This window comes from Dryas octopetala, chromosome 2 (genome assembly GCF_963921425.1).
Source record: "Dryas octopetala chromosome 2, drDryOcto1.1, whole genome shotgun sequence".
NCBI classification, from domain to species: Eukaryota; Viridiplantae; Streptophyta; class Magnoliopsida; order Rosales; family Rosaceae; genus Dryas; species Dryas octopetala.
The window spans coordinates 2,259,155-2,284,006 of record NC_141367.1 but is presented as its reverse complement, the minus strand read 5'-3'; the positions used below and the strand labels follow the sequence as shown (position 1 = coordinate 2,284,006).

Below are 24,852 nucleotides of genomic sequence, written 5' to 3'. Positions count from 1 at the left end.
TTTTGACCCGAATGTTCTCCTACATCAGTTTAATTTGTGAATTAAGATGTACTAAAGCATAACCTGCTTTAATGTTGAAACCAAACCTAATATGGAAACCAAACCGGACAGCATATGTATATATATACACATATATCAAGTAAGTAAGCATAAACATTCTATATTTCTACTAACATTCATCGATCTTAATTTCTTCTCAAGTTGAATGGGTCTACCCCAAATGTATAATGGCAACTCTCAAATCCGAACTACATTGCGGAGTAGGTGGGATCCCTAATTTGAAGGCCCATGGCATTGTCAGAAAAACAGAATTTGAGTCCCATTTCAGTTTACATTAATTGGACAATTGAAGATGATTCAGCAACAACATCTGGGGCTTTAGTATTGCCAGGCTCCAATAATCTGCAGGAACATTGTGGCTATGCTTGCAATGAGCCTTCACTATGGAGTCATGCATTTTGAATTTGATCATATGAATCTAAATTTTGTTCCTGACCCTCCTGAGTAAGGTTCATCTGATTTTAGCAAGAGAGACCAACCAAGATATTGCACATCCGATGCAAGAGATGTAATACGAGTTGAGCTTGTCGCTTTTAGATCCATACTTGCAAAAGGGGGCAAGTCAGTTGTGAAGTAGGTCAATAAATAGATAATTGTACAGTTCATTTACCATTATAAATAGAGTTCCTTAATTATAAGGTACTAACAAAACAAAACATTAACTAAAAACACTTAAATCTATTTCTATTAACTTGCGGACACTTTCCACTGGCCAAAACATAGTATCCATACATCTTCCAAAATACCAGCATCAACTAAAAAACAGAAACAGAAACTGCAAGTCTGCAACTCCAATAAACTGCAGTTTCATTTGCAGTTACTAACTGCAACTGCAAGTCTGCAACTTCAATAAACTACAGTTTCAGAAACTGAACTAAACAACTGAACCAGTGATGTCAATAAACAACTGAACTAAATTTCTTTATCAACGGTACGGTAAGAACATTGAACCAGTGCCCCCATAATTAATGACATATCCTTTCAACCGATCATTATCTGTTCTGGCCCAAAACTTCCACTCATGAAGCTTGGTGGTTTTGGACATGCACCTTAAAGGATCTCGTTCCTAATTCAAACATAACAAAAAAATTCACTCATTATTACTGCAAGTTATACAAACATATAATACCAACTGTTAAAGATCATACCTCGTTATTCCAAATGGCAGCAGCTACGTGAGTTCCATAACTCCTCAACAGGGACGTGTCAATGGGACCTCCAGGAAAAGGCTCAGCAAGCTCGTTGGGATTATCCTCATTATAATCCTCAACCTGAACCTCAGTTGTTCAGGAACTATCTCACGACTAGCTCATGCTTGTACTAGCCTTCTTTGCCCAGAAGCTGTGGGTCGTGTTCTGTGCATATGTCCAACATCGACATCATCGGCAACATCGGGGACTTCCCCTCTAGATGAAGATGCACCACATCTTCCTCTTCTTCTGTCCAACCCTATATTTTCAAACAAGAAATTGAAAATTGTTTTAGCAAATATAAGATTTTTCAAAAGCTTAAAAAAAAAAAAAAAATCAACACAGGTGGTTCGGCAGGTAACCACTTAACCATTGTTCATTGCTCGGCAGTTGCTTGTCGAACAATTAGCAACTGTTCGGCAGATGGTTGTCGAACCAATATGTATTGTTTGACAGTCATCTGTCAAACCAAAATATTAAAATATGAAATTTTTGATTCGTTCGATAGAGTACTGTTGAACCAATTCATTTCGTTCGGTAGCTAGCTGCCGAATGAAATGAATTCGTTTGGAAGACCAGTGCCAAACGAGCTGCAAAATCAGAAAAAAAAAAAAAAAACCCGAAATTCCTCACTCTAAAAACCGAAAATCCTCACTACAAATCATCTCAAACAGATGAAAATGGTATTTGGGATGGATTAACTAATTGAAATTAGATAAAAAAAAGTATTAGATTTACATTTAAATAAACAAAAGTGTAGGTTACGGGAAAACTCACTTCTAGTGGCTGTGGTGGGGATAGGGGTGGCAGAAATTTGATGAGGCCATTGATGGAGTTCACAGCTACGCTGACGACGGCGATGACGGTGGTGATGAAGCCGGAGGTGGGTGTTGGCAATGGTGGGTTTAAGAACCGGTGGGGTGTGAAGTTGCGTGTGTGCAATGTGGTTGGTTGGTTGTGAGTTGGGGTGAGGTAGGGAGGGTGTGTAGTGTAGATGGGTTTGTGGGGTTGTGTAGTGTTTGGGTTGAGAGGGTGTGTAAGGAAAAATTTAGTCATATTAGTGAGATTGAAGTATTTTGGTCATAAGAGGGGTGTGTTAAAAAGAAATTTTATATTTGAAAAATTGGTAAGAGGTGTGTAGGAGAAAAGTGTGTGCAAAAAGAAATTTAGGGGTGTGCAAATAGCAGCACTCCAAAAAAAATTCAAGAACCTACTACTGATAAGAAAGGCACGAGGGTGAAGTTGGCTTCCCCAATTATTTTCTAGGCGTTGTTATAGTGAGGAACTTGACTTGTTCTTCGGAAATGTCGCGATAAGGCCGAGATCAGAGTCAACATCGAGGCTATGATCGAGTCTGGGGGTTGTTGGGTGTGTTGGGTGTTCCGAGCTCACATGGATGAAGAGGGAAGAGAGAGGAACTCAGGGGTGGTCCTCTCGTTGCCATCCATGGCCGGATGCGCACACACGCCGTCAAGGAAAGTTGCAGCGAGGGAGAGCAAGAGAGAACATAGAAAGAGTGCTTGGGGAGAGAGAAAGAGAGTGATGAAAAAAAAGATAAATTTCAAAAACAAGGGAGAGAGAGACGTGAGAGAGTTTAAGAGAGTTTTAAAAAAATTAAAAAATTAGCAACTATTGAATTGCTTGGACGGCTAAGATAGAAAGCTTGGTACCAAGAAATGAGTAACCAATCCACTCTCAAAGTGAACTAATTGTTAAATATTATAAATATGTGTATTACATGTTATAAACAATAAATAAAGTATAATTATTTCTTATATAAGAGGGTTAAGAACTATAAGAATGCTTTATCTTCGCTTATTATTGTCCTTTTTTTTTTCTTACATTGAATGAAATTGAAACTTATAACTAATTCTAACTCATTTCTCCACCCTCCAATGCAATTTTGAGCTGACCTAGCTTCGTCTATATTTAGATATATGGAAAAAGAATAAATAAAAAGGGAAAGAAAATGGTCATCGAACATTGAGAGATGGATATAATCACTTTCCCACATGAGTAGTGTGAACAATGTATAATATGAGCCATTACAAGATGTTAGAACTTGGAATAATGTAGAAAATGCATATAACTATTAACTACTGGTTCATCATCGTCCTTAAAGACATGATTGGGCGTCTAAAGCAAAGAAAACAAAACAAAATGAAATAATGATGAATGGTTGAACAATATGTGTAAAAGCGAATTCATATACAACTTCGTAACACACAAAATTATTAGATAAATTGTTTCAAAAACTCCGTAGCAACCAGCCTTCCCCGTGTGTTCACTGACATCTTTAATTCACTTATCTCTTTATCTATATCCTGCAATCCAAGAAGCAATGGACTAAGAATCTGAAGTAAAAACACAACAGCAAAGCAGAAACAGAATGAACCAACATATTCACAAAACACATCTTTAGTCCAAGTACTTGAAACTCCATCAGTGAATGAAGGACCCGGTACTGACTCACCATAAGCGGCTTACAAACAAAAAACAAAAATGAAGAATGATAAGGGATGAACATATACTGTGACAATCTCTCACCAACATAAGAAGTGCACCAAACAACATGCACGTATCCTAGTCATTACTGTAAAAAAATATAAGGTGCAACTTGTTAAGGTAGTAGTTGTAGTTGCATTAAGGGCGTAACTTAACTTTGGCCTCTTCACATAAAATTTCACGTGCATATATTAGCAGATTATTATGTACTTGAATTTGTGTGTTCTTAAACCCCAATCCCTCACACCCCCCCCCCCCCCCCCCCCCCCCCAAAAAAAAAAGAAAAGAAAAAAAAACTCAAGTCAAATGGTATTTTCAAAGGAATTACCTTGATCAATTAGCAATTGAAACAAATAAAGGTATACATTGGAAGACTTCAAGCAGGCAATCAATTAAAACATGCAATTTTATGGGGTTCGGAGAAATGCTTGCCTCCATGAACTGTACAATAAAATCAATGAGTTTGTGCTTCTGCATCTCCTCGCAGTGGTAATTTGTTATAAGAAAGCTAATGTCATAACCCTGCATAGTAGAGCATTAACGAAAGTAAATAGATAAGGCTGATTTTCTGTTGGGATATCATCTACAAACTATGCTATCCTAGTGACCTAACAACCTTGAACCTTGAAAATTCACATGTACAATTTTCCAGAGAATAACAATTCCTGAAATCAAGTTAATGCCAACACTTCACTCTTTCAAGCAATATAAATTCACAAAGCTAATTTCAACTCCATGAGAGAAATTTACATACCTGCACTGGCTTTCTCCTCAATACCTGAAATGCTTCTGCCCTCATCGACAAAAATCTAAGAAACTTTTTAGTTAGTATATTTTCAAGTTCATCTGCCTGCTTGACCTATACAAGAGAGAGCACCCAAAAAAAAAAAAATGATATAAGGAGAAAAGAAATGGGATAATGAATTCAATTCGATATACAACAAAACTCTTGCGGGTATGAATTGTAAGCTATCCGGAAAATGAAAGGGAAAGTACATAAATTACTATCTCAGTGCAATGATTCACAGTATGTAGCCTCTAAAAAGATAGGTTTATCAAATGAGTGGAAAGATAGGTTCTTAATTGTTTTTAAAGTTGTTTACATGATCTAAAGAAAATAAAAAAATTAAGAAAAAAAAAAAGTAGCAGTTAAATGATTTCAAACTCAGAAAGCCTTAATTTCAAGGTCTTGAATTGGCTTACATGTTCTTATTAACCACTTAGCTATGTGTTGAACCGTAAAAAAAATTCAACAATTCAAAGGTTGAGGTTGAGATAGGATCCCCATATACCATCTTCCACATTAATTTCAAATGAAAACAAATTGGAAAATGAGATAATGTGGATTTATCTAGAAGCTTAATTATCTCTTATCTAATGAGTTTAAATTTAAATGGAGAAAGTTATCTCATCTCCATCTGATCTCATCACTTGGACCTCTCATGGACTCTATAAATAAAGCACGAGGGATTCAGAAAAAAAGGAGGGGGGAGACCGAAAGGCTGAAGGAGAAAGTACAGAGAGAAGAGAGAATTATTGCAAGACCGTTGCTGTTCAAATTCAAGGTAGTGGCCCTTGGCGGTGTTCTTTCGATGGGGGTTCAGGTTAGAACCCCCCATAAATCTATCCTCGCTCAAGAGATAGGGGTTCTGATCTGAACCCCCCATAAATCCGTCTCATCTTAAGATGGGGGTTCTGGTCTGAACCCCCCATAAATTGCTTTCTCTCAAGATGGGGATTCTGATCTGAACCCCCAAAATTAATTTTCTAAGCTGGTGGTTCTGTGCTGAACCCCACAAACGAAATCACTTCCTATGCCTTCAATTGCCAACCAAATTAGGAGAAACAAAAGATCTCCTATTGCTGTATTGTTGAACGCAAAGAAAAAAAAAAAAAAGAGAAAGAACCCAACAAATTAAATAAGTTGCGGCTTACAAAGAAATCAAAGTCACGCTTGAAAGTAAATCCAAGCTCCCAGGCAAGATGAATTTGGCAAGCCAGCTAGTCAAAAAATAGACGAAAATAAAAAGTGGTCTCTGACATGTTGTGAAGCCAAGAAAAAATGTGATGTTGCTTCCCTAGTGCTTCACGTGAAAAGCCAAAGACAAAAAAATCAAGTTGGGCCCGTAAAAAAAAAAAGAGAGGCAAAAGAAAGAAAAGGAGAAAAACAAATTAAACGAAGCTATGGCAATGTAGCACAATAAAAAAAAAAGGTGCTGCACTTCTGCCAGCAAAAGCCAAATGTGCTTCTCCACCAAAAGAAAAGGAAGGAACAAAACAATCTTGCTGCACCAAGCCTCACGCTAGCAAGGAGGGCAGAATTTGTTTCTTGTTTGTTTATAAAGCTCTCTCAAGGTAGTAAAAAACAGATAGTGCATCTTAACAATTGCACGCATGCCTAGAGGAGAAAAAGCAATCCTAGTTAGTCCTCTAGCCAAAGTCAGTTCATTACCACCTCACATGAAGCTAAAGAGACAAGAAAATCAAGTCAAGCAGTATAGCCCTCCAAGGAAAAGATAAAAGAAATAGGTGGCAGAGTTTGGGTGCTATTGAGACATGTACCGAAGCTATGCAATTGAGATTAATCAATTAATCCTACAAGTCACCAAGGAAGGCTACTGCAGTAGTGTTATTGTGGACAATGGGGAGTGGAGTTCGCCAAGTCCAGGAAAGGCTATCAAAGTTAACTTATAGGCCAACCCCAAGTCTCATGGGCTCACTGCCTGGTTAATAAATACAGGGGCAGTGGTCAAAACTAAGCCTTCAAGCCCATAATTTTAATGGGTTTTTGTTCAAACTTTGAGAACCCATTAATAATTTAAATTTGCAAATTAACAAACCCTAATAATTGCTACAAAATAAACAAACTTCTTTCCCAATTTCATTTTTGCCCATTAAAAATATAAAGAGTATCAATTAATAAATAATTGATACAAAGATATTAGTGGGCATATAACCAAATTCATGTTAGCCCATTATAAAAAAAATGTGTCATTTAACAAAGAAATGATACAAAAATATTAATGGGTACATTTTCCTCCGAATCCCAAATTCAAACTCTTAAATTGGTACAAAGCCAACACTCTCAAATTGGTACAAAACCAACTCTCTCAATCGGTACAAAACCGAAACCAAATCCAAACCCCAAATTTAAACTCTCAAATGGTACAAAACCATCTCTCTTAAATTGGTACAAAACCAAATCTCTCAAATCTTAATCCTAAATTCAACTCCAAAATGGCACAAAGCCAATAAAGTCAAATTTTTTAATGAACTACATTCGGTTTGATCCCGTTGGGGTATGTAGGCAACCTACTAAAATTTAGGTGCAACCGTTACCAAATCAAATCCGCCTAAATCCTTCAGAAATTAGTTCTACACACAAAAATCCCTGAATTAATTTCTCAAATCAAATTGGTACAAAACCATCTCTCTTAATTTGGTACAAAATCATCTCTCTTAATTTGGTACAAAACCAAATCTCTCAAATCTCAATCCTAAATTCAACTCCAAAATGGCACAGAGCCAATAAAGTCAAATTTTTTAATGAACTACATTCGGTTTGATCCCGTTGGGGTATATAGGCAACCTACTAAAATTTAGGTGCAACCGTTACCAAATCAAATCCGCCTAAATCCTTCAGAAATTAGTTCTACACACAAAAATCCCTGAATTAATTTCTCAAATCAAATCCAAGGGCTCTAAACCCTACCCAATTACTCAAAACTTTTAAATGGGTCATTCACCCATTTAAATCCCAAAACCTTGGAACTACGTGTGGTTTGATCCTGCAATGGGTACGTGTAAGCAACCTAAAATATGGGTGCAACCGCAATCGCAAATAAATTCCATTTCAATAGGTTTTTCACCTATTGAAAATCCAAACACTCACAAAGTGATTCGTTGGTTTCATTGCAATTGGAATCAAAGGGTATTCTCTTAATTCAAGGGATTGTAATTAAGAGATGTACTCCATCTTGAATGGGTCGTACCCAAAATAATAAAACCCTTATTCTTTAAATGAATTTAGGTGAAATTATGTTGGGTAATATTATTATTATTATTTATTTACAATTTTTATTCAACACTATGTCAAGCACCAAAAACTATTTAAATAAAGACATTCACCTTGAGGCTTATGCGAAGGGAGTTAATTGATGTCTCTATTAAGCATTTTTCAGCCTCATTTCGACATATCAAGACCTGTGATAGAAATTGCAAGTACAAAAAACTCAGAGTCAAACTCCTGCTGAAAAGAAAAAGAACAAAAGCTTGATAACATGACCTTAAGATTTTCATAATATTCTTTTTTCGAGTATCTGACTGATCACAGTTCTTTGTGTTCAATGACTACTTTAACATCCTGTAACCATAAACTATGAAATCTAGAAGTTTCATTTTTAACAGGCACAAAAACAGAGGCAAGATCTCATAGATATAGGAAGAACAAATGTTTTCTAGCATATAGCATAAAAACTCTAGAGTATATTTATACTAAAATAAACTAAAATTAGAAATAAAGCGGGTAGGATTACTCAGATATGTATGCTCAGGATGTCCACATTATTAGCTCTAGCCTCCAATTTTTCATCTTCCATTTTCTTAACTCCAAAATTCTTAATCCCCTGACACAAAATTTGTCTCAAAAATAGAAAAAACTTTCCTAATCATGTTTGCACATGCAAGGGAACTATGCTTGCCAGAATTTGTAACTGATACAGCAAATTTGACGTATTCGGGAATGCTTATTTAAAGTAGGTGTAGAAAGAGAAAAAGACAAAAAAAAAAAAAAGAACTGTGAATCCTTGCATAGTGCAAGGCATTAGGAACTACATATATGCAAACTACCAACTTTGTCAAACATAAACATTAAAATAGAAGGGGGGAAAAACTGTTCTTTATCATGTGAACAAGATGGTTCTCACAGGATTTAGCAGAAGTTCTGGGCTGGTCCTGCACATTTAGAAGGGAAGATTACAACTTTTTTGACAAAACATATCAGGGATATTTCTAAATTGCATTTTTACTTTGAATATTAATCATACAAGTAACAAAGAGCAATAAGGTTGTTCTATAAGTATAAGACCTTGCCAAATGTGCATGCATACTTGCAAAAACATTTAGAGAGACAAATTGAAGGCTGAAAGCATAATCAGAGAACACAGATGAGGCATAGGAAACATGATAGTTTTCCTAAAAAAGACATCCTACTTAAATTTTTCCTGGTATTCTAAAATTATTCCTATTTCATTGCCTACTTAACTCCCAATCAAATGCTATATGCACACACTGTGACACTTGACTTATCACTAGAATATAAGCAACTTGAATCATGAATGTCAAGTGAACTCATTTATACAATATGCACGTGTTTTTCATTCCTCTAAAATAAAAACAATGAGTAACACAGCAAGGAAAACCCGATGTTCCAGATGATGTGGTTTCCCGCATTGTATCGATTAGAAATCCTAAAATATTAAAGTGTCGCCAAGATTTTTCCACGATAACAGTGCTCAAATTTTGATGGTTTATGATAGTTTGGGTAGTGGGATCTATTAAACAATATTGGCACAATATTCAAATAGATAAATTTAGATTTCTTAATCATTTGCTCAGTGAACTTTGCATTAAACTGCCAATAGGAAACGATTAATTTTTTATATTTCTTAAAACATATAAAGGATTGAAAAGTAATAAATTAGAGACATAATGTGACAATAAGTTCATAGAGAAAAAACATTTTTCTGTGACCACCTTACTAGAACCTGTTTGCTTTCTCCGTATAACTTATAAAACATTAAAATAAGAATTTAAGGGAGCAGTTGGTGTAATAGTATTAAGATCAAAGTGCAACACATGTACATACTTTAGCTCAACTTCCGGCTTATTATGCCTTTCAACTTCTTGGCAAGGGAAATTCTGCAAACAGAATATGACACAAGATATAGAATCAATCAGGCATTACAATCATGTGCATTTATATATATAGGATAAGCATGTTAATAATAATTGCATGAAAAATTAATCCCAGGATCTAAGCATTAAGCTTTCACATGTATGATTTCAAAGAAAAAAACAAAAAACAACAGTTTTATAGAACTAATAGTTTCCTGAAACAAAAGTAAACTACCAAAACGTTTTGTTTTACACTCTGTACCTACAACAAAACATCATAATGATCTTAACCTAGTGCTAAGCTTGCAAGCAGGGATTTATGGGAAAAAATTATCATAATGATAATACCTGCAGGCACATTGCGGCCTCGAGAGTGTTCCTTATACATGTCAAGTACAATCGCAATGTGTTTGCCTGAAAAAAAAAAAATGGAAAAATATTACTGATAAAATCAGCTCAATTGAGTTAATTCAAGCCACATGATCGAAGTTGGTAACAAAAAGGCATATACTTTTAGGTAAAAAATTCTGAAAATTAAGTAAATTATACCTAAACATGCAAATTGGGGTAAACAATCTCAAATTTCTTTAGGGAAAAGCAGAAATCTGAAAGTGATGTTTTCTGTAGTGATGATTAAGCCAAAAAGAATGTGCAGTGCGACTGAAGTACAGGCGTGTTTAGGGTTCCTTGTATTTTCCTAGAATTTCTCAGCAACCAAACAGGGAGTAGAAGGAGTAGAAAATGATAAATATGAAAAAAACAAAAAAACAAAACAAAGGAGTAAGATCTGATGGTTTACCATATTCGGAGTAGACAAAGTGCTTCCGAAACCGCGACGAGATTTTGCTGGAAATGGGGTTAGGTGCTATTGTGCGCTTTTACAAGTGCAATTTATGCAAGAGAGTGCAAAAATGCGCCTGTTTGAGGAGAGGGGAGATCGTCAAAATGGAAGTTAAAATGGAAAGAAGTCAAAAAATATATATATAAATATAAATATAAATATAAATAAAAAGTGGAATGAAAAAAATTCCGACCTGCCGGATTCGAACCAGCGACCTAAGGATGGCTATTGGGATTTCCCGACTACAGTCCTCCGCTCTACCAACTGAGCTAAGGTCGGATTCTTGTTAATTAAGCCAACCAAATTTATATTAAACGTTTAAACATTATTATTCACATTCAATAAAAGGGAAATACTTTGATCCAACTCCAATTTTTATAGAATATCTGAGGAATAAAATTTTGGTTTCGAATAAATTTTCAATGGGAATTTCAAAGGAAAGTTTCACATAAATTTCAATTAAAATTTCAATAACAATTTTACAAAGACTATTTACATTAAATGACCTATTTCAATGCTCCTCTTACTTGTTTAGCACGAGTGATTTCCTACATTTATATATCTTTTTTTACTTGAAATATCTATAATGTCTTTAAATATGTGAGCTTGTATGGTTTTGTTTCAAATATGGGTTTTCACTTGAAGATTTGTTGTTTTCTAGATCTAATGAACTAGCTACAACTATTTAAATGGTGCTGTAGCACTTTTCTATTGATCACTTTGTCAACTATGAAGGCTTTTTTTTGTTAAATTTTAAAGAGTATTTTTGTTCCAAAATGGCCAAGGCTACAAAAGTAAGTCTATCATTAAAAAATGATTATTTTATAAAATTGCTCATTTACACTCGGGTAATACCGTAATACCCCTGATTACCATACTTGCAATTTTCATTTTTCCTTTTTATTTTTTTATCGTAGAAGCATAATTTTGTTTGTTTTTTTAATTTTTACCTATGAAATAAAAATATAGATACGAATACGACGATACAACATAGAGATATGGTAAATCTCTAAAAATTAAAATACGATACGTTATGAATACAGTAATTAAAAATATATATTAATATATAATAATAAAAATTTAAATAATTTATAAAAGTTTAAATTCATCATCCAAATCCAAATAACATAATTTAAAAAAATAAGAAATTATCAATACCCAATTTCAAATATGTGAAAATTCAGAGATCACAAAAAGTAGAAATTACCCATACCCATTTTCAATTATAATACTAATAGTATAATTAAAAAGTAGAAAGTAGAAACATGATAATATGATAATATGTTATAGAATATTCAATATTATAATCAAATTATAATCCTGCATTGGTAGAGAGAACATGTTAAGATGAAAGGATAAAAGGATATTAGGATAAGGATTACAGTACTACACACAGAACAGAACAGAACAGAACACCAGAGGTCTGCGTCGGCTTCGTCGGATGAAAGAAGAAACACCAGAGGTCCAGAAGAATAGGTATCGTCTGCGTCGTCTGCTGTCGTCTGCGTCGTCTGCCGTCGTCTGCCGTCGTCTGCGTCGTCTGCCGTCGTCTGCGTCGTCTGCCGTCGTCTGCGTCGTCTGTCGTCGGCTGCGCAGGTCTCTCAAGACTCTCTCCACAGGGATAAAGAAGTAGAAGAAATGAAGAAATGAAGAAGATGAAGTGAAGGAGTCGTTTTCATCATTTCAATTAATTTTCCAGCCTTGCAACTTAATTTGTGTGAAACGTATCTGATTTGCAGGATACCGGTGTCGAGATCGTTGGATACACGTATCCAACAGTCAAATACGTATCTGTTGACTCAGATACGTAGTTCACGCGTATCCAAGCGTATCGTATCCGCTGGTGTATCTGATACGTAAATTGGCGTATCCATGCTTCAGAGATTTTTACCCAATACCTGTCAGATTATTCTCATACCACAATCTCTCTTCATTTTTCTCCTTCACCCATCTCTGTCTCTCTCTCTCTCTCTCTCTGTGTTTAGGGCGTTGAAGCTCGCCAGGACGAACGACTGTAGTAAAGACTCGAGCTTCTCCGCCTAAGAGTCCATTGAACCTTCATCAGCTTCATCTACTAAGCTCGAGGTTAGGGGTTTTTCTTTATAGACCTCTATTTTGATCAATAGGTTAGTGCAATTTAAAGAAACTGATGATGGGTTATTCTGAAACTAAATAGAATGATGGGTTATCTTCATCCGCTTCTAATTTCTTTGAATTTCTAATTAAGGCTACAATTTTCTGCTAGAGGAAGTTTCTCTTATTAGTATGATTTTTGGTTAATTTGTAATTTTTATGTATTGGATGTTCTGTTGCTATATGTGTATTGCTTTTGTTTGAATTTTCTTATTAAATAGTAGAAAGACGAATGTTAGACAACTTAATGAGTGTTTCCAATCCACTGCAAGTAATGTCTGGACAGTTTAGTGAGTGTTACCACTCCATTTTTAAAGCTGTAATTAGACTAAGTTGGGCAGAGCATTGGCACTTTAATTTGAGCAAGTCAGATTGAAAACTAATAATCATCAGAAAAATGGACGTTGAACAGAATTTGACCCAAATTTTACTCACATTTTCTAATTTCTAATCCCATGTATGTATGATTGATTTTCATTATATTAACTGTCTTCATCCGATTAGATTCTCTCACCTTTCATCAGCTTTTGAGATACCTACCTACCCAGTTAGATACTTAGATGTATAGTATTCATTTTCTTTTTCTGATTTTTTTTTAAGGAATTTTATCATTCTAATTCTGTTTGGTTGTTGTAATTTTATTTTGTTTTATTTTATTTTACTCTAGCCAGTAGCAATTTAGGTTTTTTTTTACTTTCATTTTAATATTTTATGACTCATTCCTCTTCAGTTCTTTTGATTCGGCAGTTCTTCCTCTTCAGTATTTGTTCATTTGAAGAATGAAGAGACTCTGCACACACATTATGCAGAGAAGAATAATGTCGAAATTTTGTTTTCGGTTTGATCAAAAGGTGTTTTTTGCATCGGCAAGAACCCTAACCCTAGAAGGAGGAAACCCAGATGATCCTTTGTATGCGGATGTGCCAAAACCTCCTAGAAAAATGTCTGAGAGGAAGCCTTACCCGACACCCATGAAGGTTTTGATTCGAAGAGCTAAAGAGGAGAAAGAAGCCCGAAAGGCCCAGCCTTGTAGGATGCTTGAAGAGCCACCTGAAAATGGGTTGTTGGTCCCTGAATTGGTTGAGGTGGCTCATCAAGTTTACCGAGCTCGAAAATCCCTCTTGTTTGGCTTGTCAAAACTTGTTCAAGTTGTTCCTGTTAAACAGTGCAGGTTCTGCTCCGAAGTTCACATTGGACATGTGGGTCATGAAATCAGAACTTGCACTGGCCCAAATAGTGGTCTTCGGAGTGCTACACATGTTTGGAGGAAGGGAGGAATTCAAGATGTGGTTTTCTTTCCTAAATGCTTCCATCTTTATGATCGTGTTGGAAAACCAAGAGTCGGGCATGATGAGAGATATAGAACCCCACAAATCCCTGCCATCTTGGAGCTCTGTTTACAGGCTGGTCTAGAGCTTTCCAAGTACCCAACAAAGAGAAGAACGAGACCCGTATATTGTATTGAAGGAAGAATTGTGGACTTTGAGTTGATGAACAAAATGGATGAAATGGAGAGGAATTCATTTTCAGGGATTGTTGATCCCCTAGTACATTCTGATATAGACACTCAAATTGTAGAAGTGAGTAATTCAGATTCACAGAGTGATACTAATCTTGTTAATAAATCAAGTGATAATGTGGGGAAATGTTTGAAAGGGCTAAGTATTAGGACATTGGACTCATGGCTTGAGATGATATCCGGAGCAAAGAAGATCATGGAGAAATACAGTGTGAAGACTTGTGGATATTGTTTGGAGGTCCAGGTGGGTCCCAAGGGGCACAAAGTGAGGATGTGCAAGGCGTCAAAGCATCAGTCTCGCAATGGTTTGCATGCATGGCAAGAAGCAACAGTAGAAGACCTTGTGGGTCCGAATTATGTTTGGCATGTCCCAGACATAAATGGGCCTGCGCTGGATAACAACCTGAAGAGGTATCATGGCAAGGCTCCAGCTGTGGTGGAGCTATGTGTGCAGGCAGGTGCACCTGTTCCAGATGAATATATGAGTATGATGAGATTAGATGTGGTTTCTCCTGACCGTGACGAGGTTGATCTTGTTGCTTGAGATAATGTTGCTCTATGCAGATGGATGGGATATGCTAAGGAGATATTTAAAGCGGTTCTGTTGCTCTCCCATATTGTGACTAAAGCTGCTAGTAAGCATAGAGGGGAAAAAATGTTATCTTTGCTGGAACTGTTTGCGTATTAGATATCGACTTCCATATTCTTGGCTGAGACTACATTGCTTGGTCTCTGGCTTATGAATGTGAGTGTCATCTGTGCAGGGTTAGGCGTCCACTGCGTTAATTTGGTTACATTGCTCTTATTTCTATAGATCCTGGTCCTTGAATTTTCCAAGTGAAAGACAAAAAACTAGGATAAAGCTGAAAGGAGGAAAGATATCCATATGCTTCGGAAGAAGGCATATGATTGATTTAGAAGCTACTGCAAACAAGAATGGACCAAAATATAGAATTGATCAATAGTCTTTGTTGGTGGCTCTAAAGCATTGTGACAGCCGAGAGTTCATTTTCCCGAGGCAGAGGGCCAATAGCCAACTTAGAGGTGTGGGGCTTGTGCCCAACCCAATTGTTTAGACTGTGGACTGACCTGATTGCACTGTGGTTGGTTATACAATCTATTTTATCAAAAGGTCTTTTTCAATTTTGGTACTTGAACTTTGGGTCTTGTCCCAATTAAGTACCTAAACTATTATTTGTCTTAATTTCATACCTAAAATTTTATTTTGTCCCAATTTAGTATATAAGGTGATTTTTTTTATAAATAATAAATCAAAAATAGGGGCATTTAAGTCAACATAGGATCGTGAATAGACCAAATTAACCCTAGATATAAGACATGTGTAACACACATGACCAAATTTTGTTAGTATTTTTAACAAATGTCACAATGTATACTAATTTGGGACAAAATAAAAGTTTAGGTATGAATTTGGGACAAATAATAGTTTAGGTACCTAGTTGGGATACGACCCAAAGTTCAGGTACCAAAATTGAAAAAAACCCTTATTAAAATAAACAGTGAGAAAGTTCTACTTAGGATTGGATATGTTGGGGTTAGTCTTTAAGTAATCTGTTGTAAAGATGGTGAGAGACCTCTAGCTAGGATTGGATAGCGTTTGAGGGAGAGAGGACTAGCTATGTATTCTCCAGTTTGCATGGTACACTTTCTTTACTATCCTTGCATATGGTTGTAGGCCTAAAGATGAACCAAATCTTGTCTCTTTTTTCTTGATTGTTTTTACTGTGATTAAATTTCTTGCGTGAACTGAATTAGATCTAGGGTTTTGCCTAAACAGAGAGCAGTATTGCGAATGCAACATACCGAAACATATGTGCAACCTGTTAATAATGTTTGGCACTATTATTGTAATATAAAAATAAAAGAAATAGGTGCATTAATTTTTCTGAGGTCGTCCCTATATTCTTAGAAAATGTTACATATAATTGTTATCATGTCCAAATTTAATAGTGTTTTTCTTTTTAATGAAATAACCAGCACACATTATTCTAACAAAGCTCCTTTCCGTTGTCACACGAGTTCTAATCATTAGGCACTATATGCTCAGCTTGTTTTCCAGTTCTGTAGTGTGATAATCTTATTTGTGTAGTATTGAGCATGATATATGACAAAATTATGCTGATGCTTTGTGGTTCTACAAGATCAATGCTAATAGAAATATATACTTTTGCAGGAAAATTTCATTTATATACAATGAAGTTCTCCAGAACTATACCATTTAAATCAGTGATCATGCAACCCATCCTACCACACTTCAATCCTACATTCTCCTGCTGTTTGAAACCATCCTTTCATTTTAGGGAGAAGCCACTGAAGGATTTTGAGTTTAATATCAAAAGAAGAATAGGAGCAATAGCAGCAATGGGTTTGGTACTAATGGCAAAAGAAGCAACTTTTATTGAAGTTGCAAATGGGTTTGAATTTCAACTGGTAGCACCTGACCAGTCAATTGAGGAGGCAGAGGGTGGAATCACGGGTCATGCACAAGCTTTATTAGAAGTGAAAGATCTGATAGAATCAGAGTCATGGAGGGAAGTACAAATAGCTCTACGAAAGAGCTCATCATTCTTGAAACAGGATATCTATACCATAATTCAAGGGAAACCCGGAAGTGAGAGGCCCCAACTGAGGAAGCTTTATTCTGATCTCTTCAACAATGTTACCAAAGTAAGTAGGTCATTCACATCTTGTATAAAGTTATCTCACAATCTTGGCTTTCTACATAATCTTTATTTTTTATTTCTACACAGTAAACACATTCCATAAGAAAGGATTTGATTATTTTTTAGTACATGGATCACCAATGAAGGTTTAATGGTGACAACTTGATCAAATCAAAGACCTTAAATTATTTAAATTCAAATAAAAGGTTATTTTTAAGCATTTTGTTTCTTTTCTCATGAAATTTTGGTGAACTTTAAGCCATTCTGGGTTGCACCACACCCTTTTTTTTTTGGTAAGGAAGGGGGGGGTGTTGCGTCATACTCTAATCCTGATGATTTTTATATTAAATATCCCTAATCCTGATGTTGTTTGTGATTGTACGTGGACTTTGAATATTTCTATAGTTGATTCTCTTCTTTTATCGGCAGTTCTATCCAGAGTACTTTTTCGTGTTGATTGTTTTCAAGGGGGTTCTGATTTCCTTGTATTCTGTAGTTTGTTTTTTGTGTCAATAATTTTCTCAATTTATAAACAAAATCATTTCAATGGCTTGACCATTTGTCTTTGTGTATTGCAGCTTGATTACGCAGTGAGGGATAAAGATGCATCGCATATCCGACAATGTTATGAGAAAATTGTGGTGGCCCTTAATCAAATTTTATCTAGACTATAAGTATTAAGTAATTGTTCTGCCCCTTATTTCCTTTCCTGCAATTTTTGTGCAGCAAAGCCTGACATGTAGAGGAAATTACACAAGGTCTATTAACGACGAGCTCTTTTTGAGTAAACTTTTAGATTTTATAAAAATCTGACCAATTTGCCTAAAAGGCTAAAACACATCTTACAACAGGGACTTTATATCATGATGCAATCCTTTTTTATAAAGCTCCATTTGTTTTGATGAAAGATATATAAAGAATTTTTCCATGTCATCAAGAATATTTGGTTGGTCTTTTTTTTTTCTCTTTTCCATTGGCTGGCTAGTGTCGGTAACTGTAGCTCTCGAGTCTCACATAGGTGATCAGTTGAGTTGCTTCGATCCCATTTGTAACAACTTAATTATTACGTCTCCAAAAGTTTCATGTTGACATTTGGATTCTTGGGTCTTACATAAGCATCCTAGATTTCAGTGCATAGCCAATGTGAAATCTAGGCAGCAAATCTTCCACTTCCCCTATAATTTTTGAAAAAATTCTCCTATTTTGGATATATACATCTTGAATAAGCATAGTCGCCATTCTGACCCAAAACAAAACGTAGTCAATTATTATAGAGTGGTATTCTGCTCACCACCACCAAAATGTGGTGAGCATCACTACTTTCTTTAAACAGTGAAACGTGTGTCCCATTTGGTTAAACATTCTAACTATAGTCACTCATTTCTTGCCACATTACACTCTAACTCCAGAAACCCATTAAATAATAAATCAGCTTCCATTTTTACCCCTCACACAGTGAAGTTTTAAAGAAGATTAACCCAAAGATAAAGACGGCCTAATTTCTTAGGCCCATATTCAAGGGCTCAAGATGGCTTGGGTGAGGGAAAATGCTTTGGCGAACGAAACTTTCGGCTATACCAAGCTAAAAGGATTTGTGGAGAGATTAGAGCCATTGAGATAGTGACATGCGTTCACATAAAGCTGTCCAAAAACATACCACAGTTGTCAAATCATGGGTATTGAGATTCCTAATCTTGTTCAGAGTCATACACTCATCAACAATCTGAAGAAAGATCAGCTAGGGTTTCGGAGCCTTGTCCCAATATAAATATAATTTTGGAAGAAGACTTCCAGACCTCTATGCATAGCACCCAAAAAATCCTGCAAATTGCATATTTTCTCTGACTTAAGTAATTTTTTTGATTTGTCCCTTTGTGAAGCTTTTTCTTTTCTTCCTATTTTTCATTTAATTTCTTTCATTACAAGTATTTATCATTTGTTCATTTATGACCTTCATTTACTCTTCATTGCATTTACTTTGACAGTTAATGTATTTCTCCTTTGGGATCTGAGTATGTCTGAGTTTTAATCAAAGAAGTGTTTGTTTCCCAATCATAAGTATTTATTATTAGCTCATTTTTTCTATTCTTTGAGTTTATTATCTTCTCTCTATGGCTAAATCTATGGTCAAGATTACTAGTGGGTATCAACTAGATTTGGACTTCATTTGTTTTCTCTGTTAAGAACCCGTTACATCCAGTACCTTTATCAATATCACCAACAAGCACACACATTAGTTTTTAGCATTTAAAGTCTTGGAATGCCTATGTATAGAAAAGAACCAAGCACAAACATCTGATTTCACTTTATTTTTATTTTTATCCACAATCATTTTGTACTCGTTCCAAGTACGATCTTACTTGGTGGTATGCCCTACGCTCAGATTAATCAATGATATGGATCAAATCTCAGCTTTAAATGTGACTGAGACATATTTGACCATAACCCACTAACAAAAGTAGAATCCTATACAATTGAAAACACAAAAGAGTGAACCCAAAGATATAATTACCAATAAAAATAGCATAATACTACTAATTCATCATTCCATTTCATTCAATTTAAAACCAAATACCTGGAAGCTTTTTTGTTGGAGCTTTTGTGCCTTTTGTTTGTAATGTATGCTTCCGTCTTTCAAGTGTGTCTTTCACCCTTTTATGTGGGCGTCAAACTGTAGCTTTTCTTTTAACTCCACGTGCTTGTATCATTTTTCTTGCTCATTTTCACCACTTCAACCAAGCAAAGGTTTGCCAACTAAATTTTGATGAGCACTTAGATTATCTAGGCAAAGATTTTTTTTCATCTCTTCCAAACTTTAAGAAAATTAATTGAATGTTCATGTGCATATGTTGTTAGCTTATAATGCTCTGCTGCAAGGGATGCAATCTCTCGAAAATTACGACATAAATGGCTATAACGCTTGCCAATAGACTCCATAGGATTCTCATTAGTCTCTGTACCGTGATAATGAGTTATGCTTATAGCCTTCGCATCTCTTGTCCACCGCTTTAATAAATAATCAGGTGAGATTTTTTTTCACATTCTTCTTATCTAACACTTTTAATGCATGGGAACATAAAATTCCAACAAAAGTGAATCTCCTACAACTACAAGTAACTGATAGTGTTGAAGCATCAAATTTAACTAAGTGCTCTCGAGATTTATTCTTATAAGATATTTTGTATTCACTTGTCATTCCAAACTTGCCGACTTTGAAGATACTACAGTTAAGAATACTCATGTACTCTTTCTGAAATAGTCCAAAAACTTAGGGGTATAAACCTCCACTTCATGTTGCGACATCTCTGAATCAGTTATTCACATGGGAGTTGTTAATTTGTATCATCTTAAAGTATGCAATTAATTCTTCATACCTTCGATCTGCCAAAACTCTTTCGTAGTGTTCAAAGAAACACAAAAGATTAAGACTTGACATCAAATATTTTTTTAGCACACTATTCATACTTTCACTTTGTTGTTTACTCATCATATCTGCAGTAAAAGTGTCTCCCATACAAAAATGCAAATTTTCTCTTCACTTCAAATAATTCTTTCAACCATTTATTCTCTTTGAGTTCATACTTTTCTAGCATATTATTCCATGCCGATAACCATTCATCTTCATTTACCAAAGTCATATACACATTTACCATGATCATGAGAGCATATTATTCAAATTCTTAGCAGCGTTTTGATAAATATGCCAAACACATAGTCGATGATGAGCTTCGGGAAAAACTTCTGATATTGCTTTAGCCATTGCAGCAGATTGATCTATGAGTATGGTCTTTGGTTGTTTTCCAGACATTGCTGCAAGGAAAGTCTCAAATAGCCACTTGAAAGAGTCTGTAGTTTCATCATATAGTAAAGCTGCACCAAACACAATAGTTTGCTTATGATGATTAACCCCAATAAATGGTGCAAATGGCCTACCATATCCATTTGTCCGGTAAGTGTGTCAAAACAAACAATATCTCCAAATAGACCATAATCACTCACTGATCGTGCATCTGCCCAAAATATATTTGTGATCATATCATCCCCATCAATTTGAATTGAATAAAAATAAGAAGAGTTTTCTACCTTTATCTTTTGAAAGTATTGCAATATGGCCCCATCATCATCGTTTTCCATTTTTAACTTTTGCTTCTTATGTATGTAATTTTGATAAGAGATAATTGGATATAAGCCCAGTTACACTATGAGAAAATGGATGCGACCCACCTATTTCAGCTTCTAAAATGCGGCCCAATTCATTCCACCTAAGCAACCAATGAGACACAAAGTTGCAACAAATTACATCTTCTGCCATAATTAGGAAACACGTATGATTTCAATTTCAATCCCAAAAATCAAGCGATATATCTTAAAATCCTCCATAAATCACAGACACAATAAAAAATCTTAAAATTCTCCATAAATCCTAGAAGCTAGTTTTGGAGATCTTCACTATCGTTGATGCATCTTGGTTGTAGGTTTGATAGCAAGCCAGATTTGAAGGCATGTTCCATATTCTCTCTTAATCTTTGGTGTAATATGATTGTGATATGATTCATTTTTGTGTTTGAGTCCGTGATTTATGTCAAATTTGATTTTCGGGGTTGATGGTCGCTTGTGGGGCTTCTATAAGTTTTTCTACTCAACTTAAATGTGCTTTGGTGAAAATTGTAGGAGTATACAGTATACTGTATACCTGATGGGAAGGTTTTTTTTTATTATTATTTTTTTATCACTTTGTTACTGTCTAAACTCATGATTTGGGTTGAAATTGTTAAGACGTTCTTCATGCTTTAAAGATGAGTGATGTTTATATGATACATGTTGATTACCTAGGACTTAGGTTTGATGAGAAAGAGACAACCTACCTCTCGAAGGTTTTTAAGTTTTGAATTTATTTCTTACTTATATTAACTTGGTTTTTAAATCTACCTAATTCTATATGGATTTGTATGTCATTGTGATTTGTGTATGCATTTTTTACCTTTCATTTGGGTAGAAATTTTTGTAGTTGGGTTGTGTCATAAGTATATTTAATAAAATGCCACAATTATTTATTTGTTGTTCGGTGCATTTTTTTGTTACCCATCATTGGCATACAAAATTCTCAAATGACAAATTTACAAACCTCATGCCTTGGTATACTCATGGTTTGGGCTTTTATAAAACCAAAGGGGGTTTATACACATAACAGAAAGGTGTGATATAATTTATATCATATTAGTACGTGTTCACTTTCTTCAAATTTTTAGCCCAAAACTTTAAGTTCATGGTTTTCCTGACTTTGTAGATATATAAAATACTAGTTTATGATTGGAGAGTGATCATAGGTGTTATTATACCTGTTTAAGAGATATTCATCATAGGTGTTATTATACCTGTTTTAAGAGATATTCATCATATGTGTTATTATACATTTTAAGGCCTCATTTGGGATTGGAGTGGAGAACTCAAAAAATGTTGTGGATGACAATTCTTAATCATCTATATCAATTTTAGTGTTTGATAAAAAAAATTAAAAACTGTTTTTTTCCACAATTCTTAACTCCCCACGACAAAAACAAAAGGCAAGAAACTAGGTGCTTTTAAAAGTTGCAGTGAATCACAACAACAATGAATATTTTATTTTACCCATAATACCCTCATTGATTTCTATAATTTTTATTTTAAATTAAAAAATATGTCCATTGTTAGTTATATTTTATATAGAAAATTAGGATTAAATACCAAATTCTAATAATTTTTTAGTATAGCATGAAGACCATATAATATTTCAATTGAACTACCAAATTTAAATGTAGTTTTTTAAATTAGGTCACAAATATGTTGGCACCTTTGATTTGAGCCTTTTTCCATTTAACATTTTTATCCTTTGGCCCACATATGATGAGTGTTAGTTAAAATTTATAAGGTTTTGACAAAAGTGCCCTTAAGGCTTTTATATTATTTTGAAAATTTGCTAATGTAGTCTCAACTTCACATTTAGTTGTGACTGTACGACACTCACAACTTCAAATTTAGTTGTGACTGAACGATAGTCACATCTAAATTGTGGGATAGTCACAGTTAAGTTGTGACTTAATTTTTTAGAGAAATTATACTGCAATATAGTATAAATAGAGGTTAAAACAATACTTATACTCAAAATAATATATAGTATAGTGGTGTGAGTTGTCTCTTTCAATTTACCAAGACAGTCACAGTTAAGTTGTGACTAGATTGATTTTTTTTTTTAATACAATATAGTATAAATTAATGTAATATTTTTTTTATTTTTTTATTATAGTGGCATGTGATGTAATATTTGTAAATTCTAATACCTTTTACTTTATTAATTTGTTTGACTTTTCAACTAGTACCTAATCTAAAATGTTATTTAATTTTAGTACCTAAACTAAAAAGTTATTGAAATTTAGTAGTTAAAATCAATGGACCTTATTTTATATTGTGATAATTAATTATGATATTTTATTTGTATGATTAAAATTATAATATACCTAAAAAAATAATAGGTCCATTGACTTTAGATACTAAATTGTAATGTTTTTTTCATTTTAACTACCAAAACATTTATGTCATTTCACTTTAGGTATTAAATTTCAGTTTAGGTACCAACTTTAAAAAACATGGTTATATCGAGATGTGACTGTCTAACAGTTATAACTTTTTTATTGATTTGTTATTTTTTTAATATTTGCAAAGCTTAAACTTTAATGTTTAGTCTTTAGGTTATAGGATTTCATCCCCCAAACCTAAATCAAAAGTATGAAACCCTTAAAAATTTTGATTTTTTATAAATTTTAAATAGTCACAACTGTGATTGTTCGACCGTTACAACTGTATAACAAACTGATTTGTGACCTAATCCAAAATGCCTTACTCTAGGTTAGTACCTAAACTAAAAAAAAATTAGTATCGTGCTGCTTTACTGAAAAACTATTGATATTTGGTATTTAATCCTAATATTCTAAAAAATAATAGGCATACTTATTTAATAATGTTGTTCTTAGAAAAATTAATGCTAATAAAAATTTGTAGCAAAAAATTTCAAAGACAAGTAAAAAACCATTTTATTTTTACGAAACAAATAAGTGAAAGACACTTTTAGCATCATGTATATTTTAGTAATTATACACAGTCACAACACTTTTACATTAACATTTACCAAACATTTTGATACTGTTTTTTGTACTCACAGCACTTTTGAAAACATAATTTACCAAACACTCAACTGCTTTACTTTAAAGCTGACTTTACTTCATAGCTGTTTTACTTCACAATTGTTTTTCCTCACAACAATACCAAATTGGGCCTAAAAGGTATTCATCATAGGTGTTATCACCCTATTATATTACCGTAATGTTTTATATATTTTTAAGTTTGAATTCCCTCTTAAATTATTAAGTTTGAATTTGGAATTTTACTGATTGCTTAAAATATGGCTTTTAATAATCTAACATCAAATCTTACCATTTGAATATGCAGGGGCAATATGGGGATGTTAAATATGAGGGTTGATTCGGCAAAATCTAGAAGGAAAGAAATCCTACATGGCATCATTAAAAATGGGTTTATATTGAAAACGGAAATACCTTGGGTTTAATTCAAAACCATATATTGTGGGTCTATATCTAAAAATCTCTTTTGATAATCCTTATCCAAAAAACCAAGATTTTGTCGCCCTCCAACTTCTCTACTCATCAACTCTACTACTGCTTTAATCGATATGCCTGATCTATCTGCATCTCAGCAAGTGTCTTTTGAGCTTTCAACATACAACGATTAATCCTTAACATATACTTCATTGGTGGTCCTAATCAAATCATGATTATGCCTTGAACTAAATGACACAATCTTAAATTTCCCATTTTTTTGAAGTTTGCATAGATATGGGCTTCACAACCAACCCTTGAAATTGGTAGAGAATAAGATGAACCTTCAGGTCGTGTTTTCTTTCTTCGGTGACCTTGCTTTGAGCAACAATAAGTTACCCTAGCCTTGTTATTAAACCCAACTTGTTTTTCACCC

The 24,852-nt window shown here is 34.3% G+C and overlaps 3 protein-coding genes, 1 non-coding gene and 1 pseudogene across 5 annotated transcripts; 2 read left to right on the top strand and 3 right to left on the bottom strand.

The window, feature by feature from the left end:
- Positions 1-3,217: 3,217 nt before the first annotated feature.
- Positions 3,218-10,825, bottom strand: ARPC4 (binding protein). Its single transcript, XM_086232489.1, has 9 exons — positions 10,685-10,825; positions 10,450-10,567; positions 9,999-10,064; positions 9,622-9,674; positions 8,681-8,708; positions 7,884-7,958; positions 4,510-4,614; positions 4,188-4,277; positions 3,218-3,574 (listed from the first exon to the last, which is right to left on the bottom strand). The coding sequence occupies exons 2-9, from the start codon at positions 10,450-10,452 to the stop codon at positions 3,485-3,487; spliced, it is 510 nt and encodes a 169-aa protein (XP_086088615.1). The 5' UTR covers positions 10,453-10,567; positions 10,685-10,825; the 3' UTR covers positions 3,218-3,484.
- On the bottom strand, positions 10,679-10,770 carry TRNAY-GUA (transfer RNA tyrosine (anticodon GUA)). Its single transcript is given in 2 exon segments — positions 10,679-10,714; positions 10,734-10,770. It is a non-coding gene; the product is annotated as a tRNA-Tyr (tRNA).
- Positions 10,826-11,857: 1,032 nt separating the features above from the next.
- On the top strand, positions 11,858-14,687 carry APO3 (APO RNA-binding protein (DUF794)). Of its 2 annotated transcripts, none has more exons than XM_086234230.1 (2): positions 11,858-12,576; positions 13,372-14,687. In XM_086234230.1, exon 2 carries the CDS (start codon positions 13,404-13,406, stop codon positions 14,685-14,687), a length of 1,284 nt encoding a protein of 427 aa, XP_086090356.1. In that variant the 5' UTR covers positions 11,858-12,576; positions 13,372-13,403. The 2 variants fall into 2 exon arrangements, with proteins under 2 accessions (XP_086090356.1, XP_086090355.1); XM_086234229.1 differs by having other exon boundaries at positions 13,355-14,687.
- On the top strand, positions 14,656-17,667 carry PQL3 (PsbQ-like 3). Its single transcript, XM_086234231.1, has 3 exons — positions 14,656-14,778; positions 16,338-16,831; positions 17,406-17,667. The coding sequence occupies exons 1-3, from the start codon at positions 14,712-14,714 to the stop codon at positions 17,499-17,501; spliced, it is 657 nt and encodes a 218-aa protein (XP_086090357.1). The 5' UTR covers positions 14,656-14,711; the 3' UTR covers positions 17,502-17,667.
- Positions 17,668-19,626: 1,959 nt separating this feature from the next.
- On the bottom strand, positions 19,627-20,961 carry LOC147292453 (protein FAR1-RELATED SEQUENCE 5-like; annotated as a pseudogene).
- Between the last annotated feature and the right edge of the window lie 3,891 nt (positions 20,962-24,852).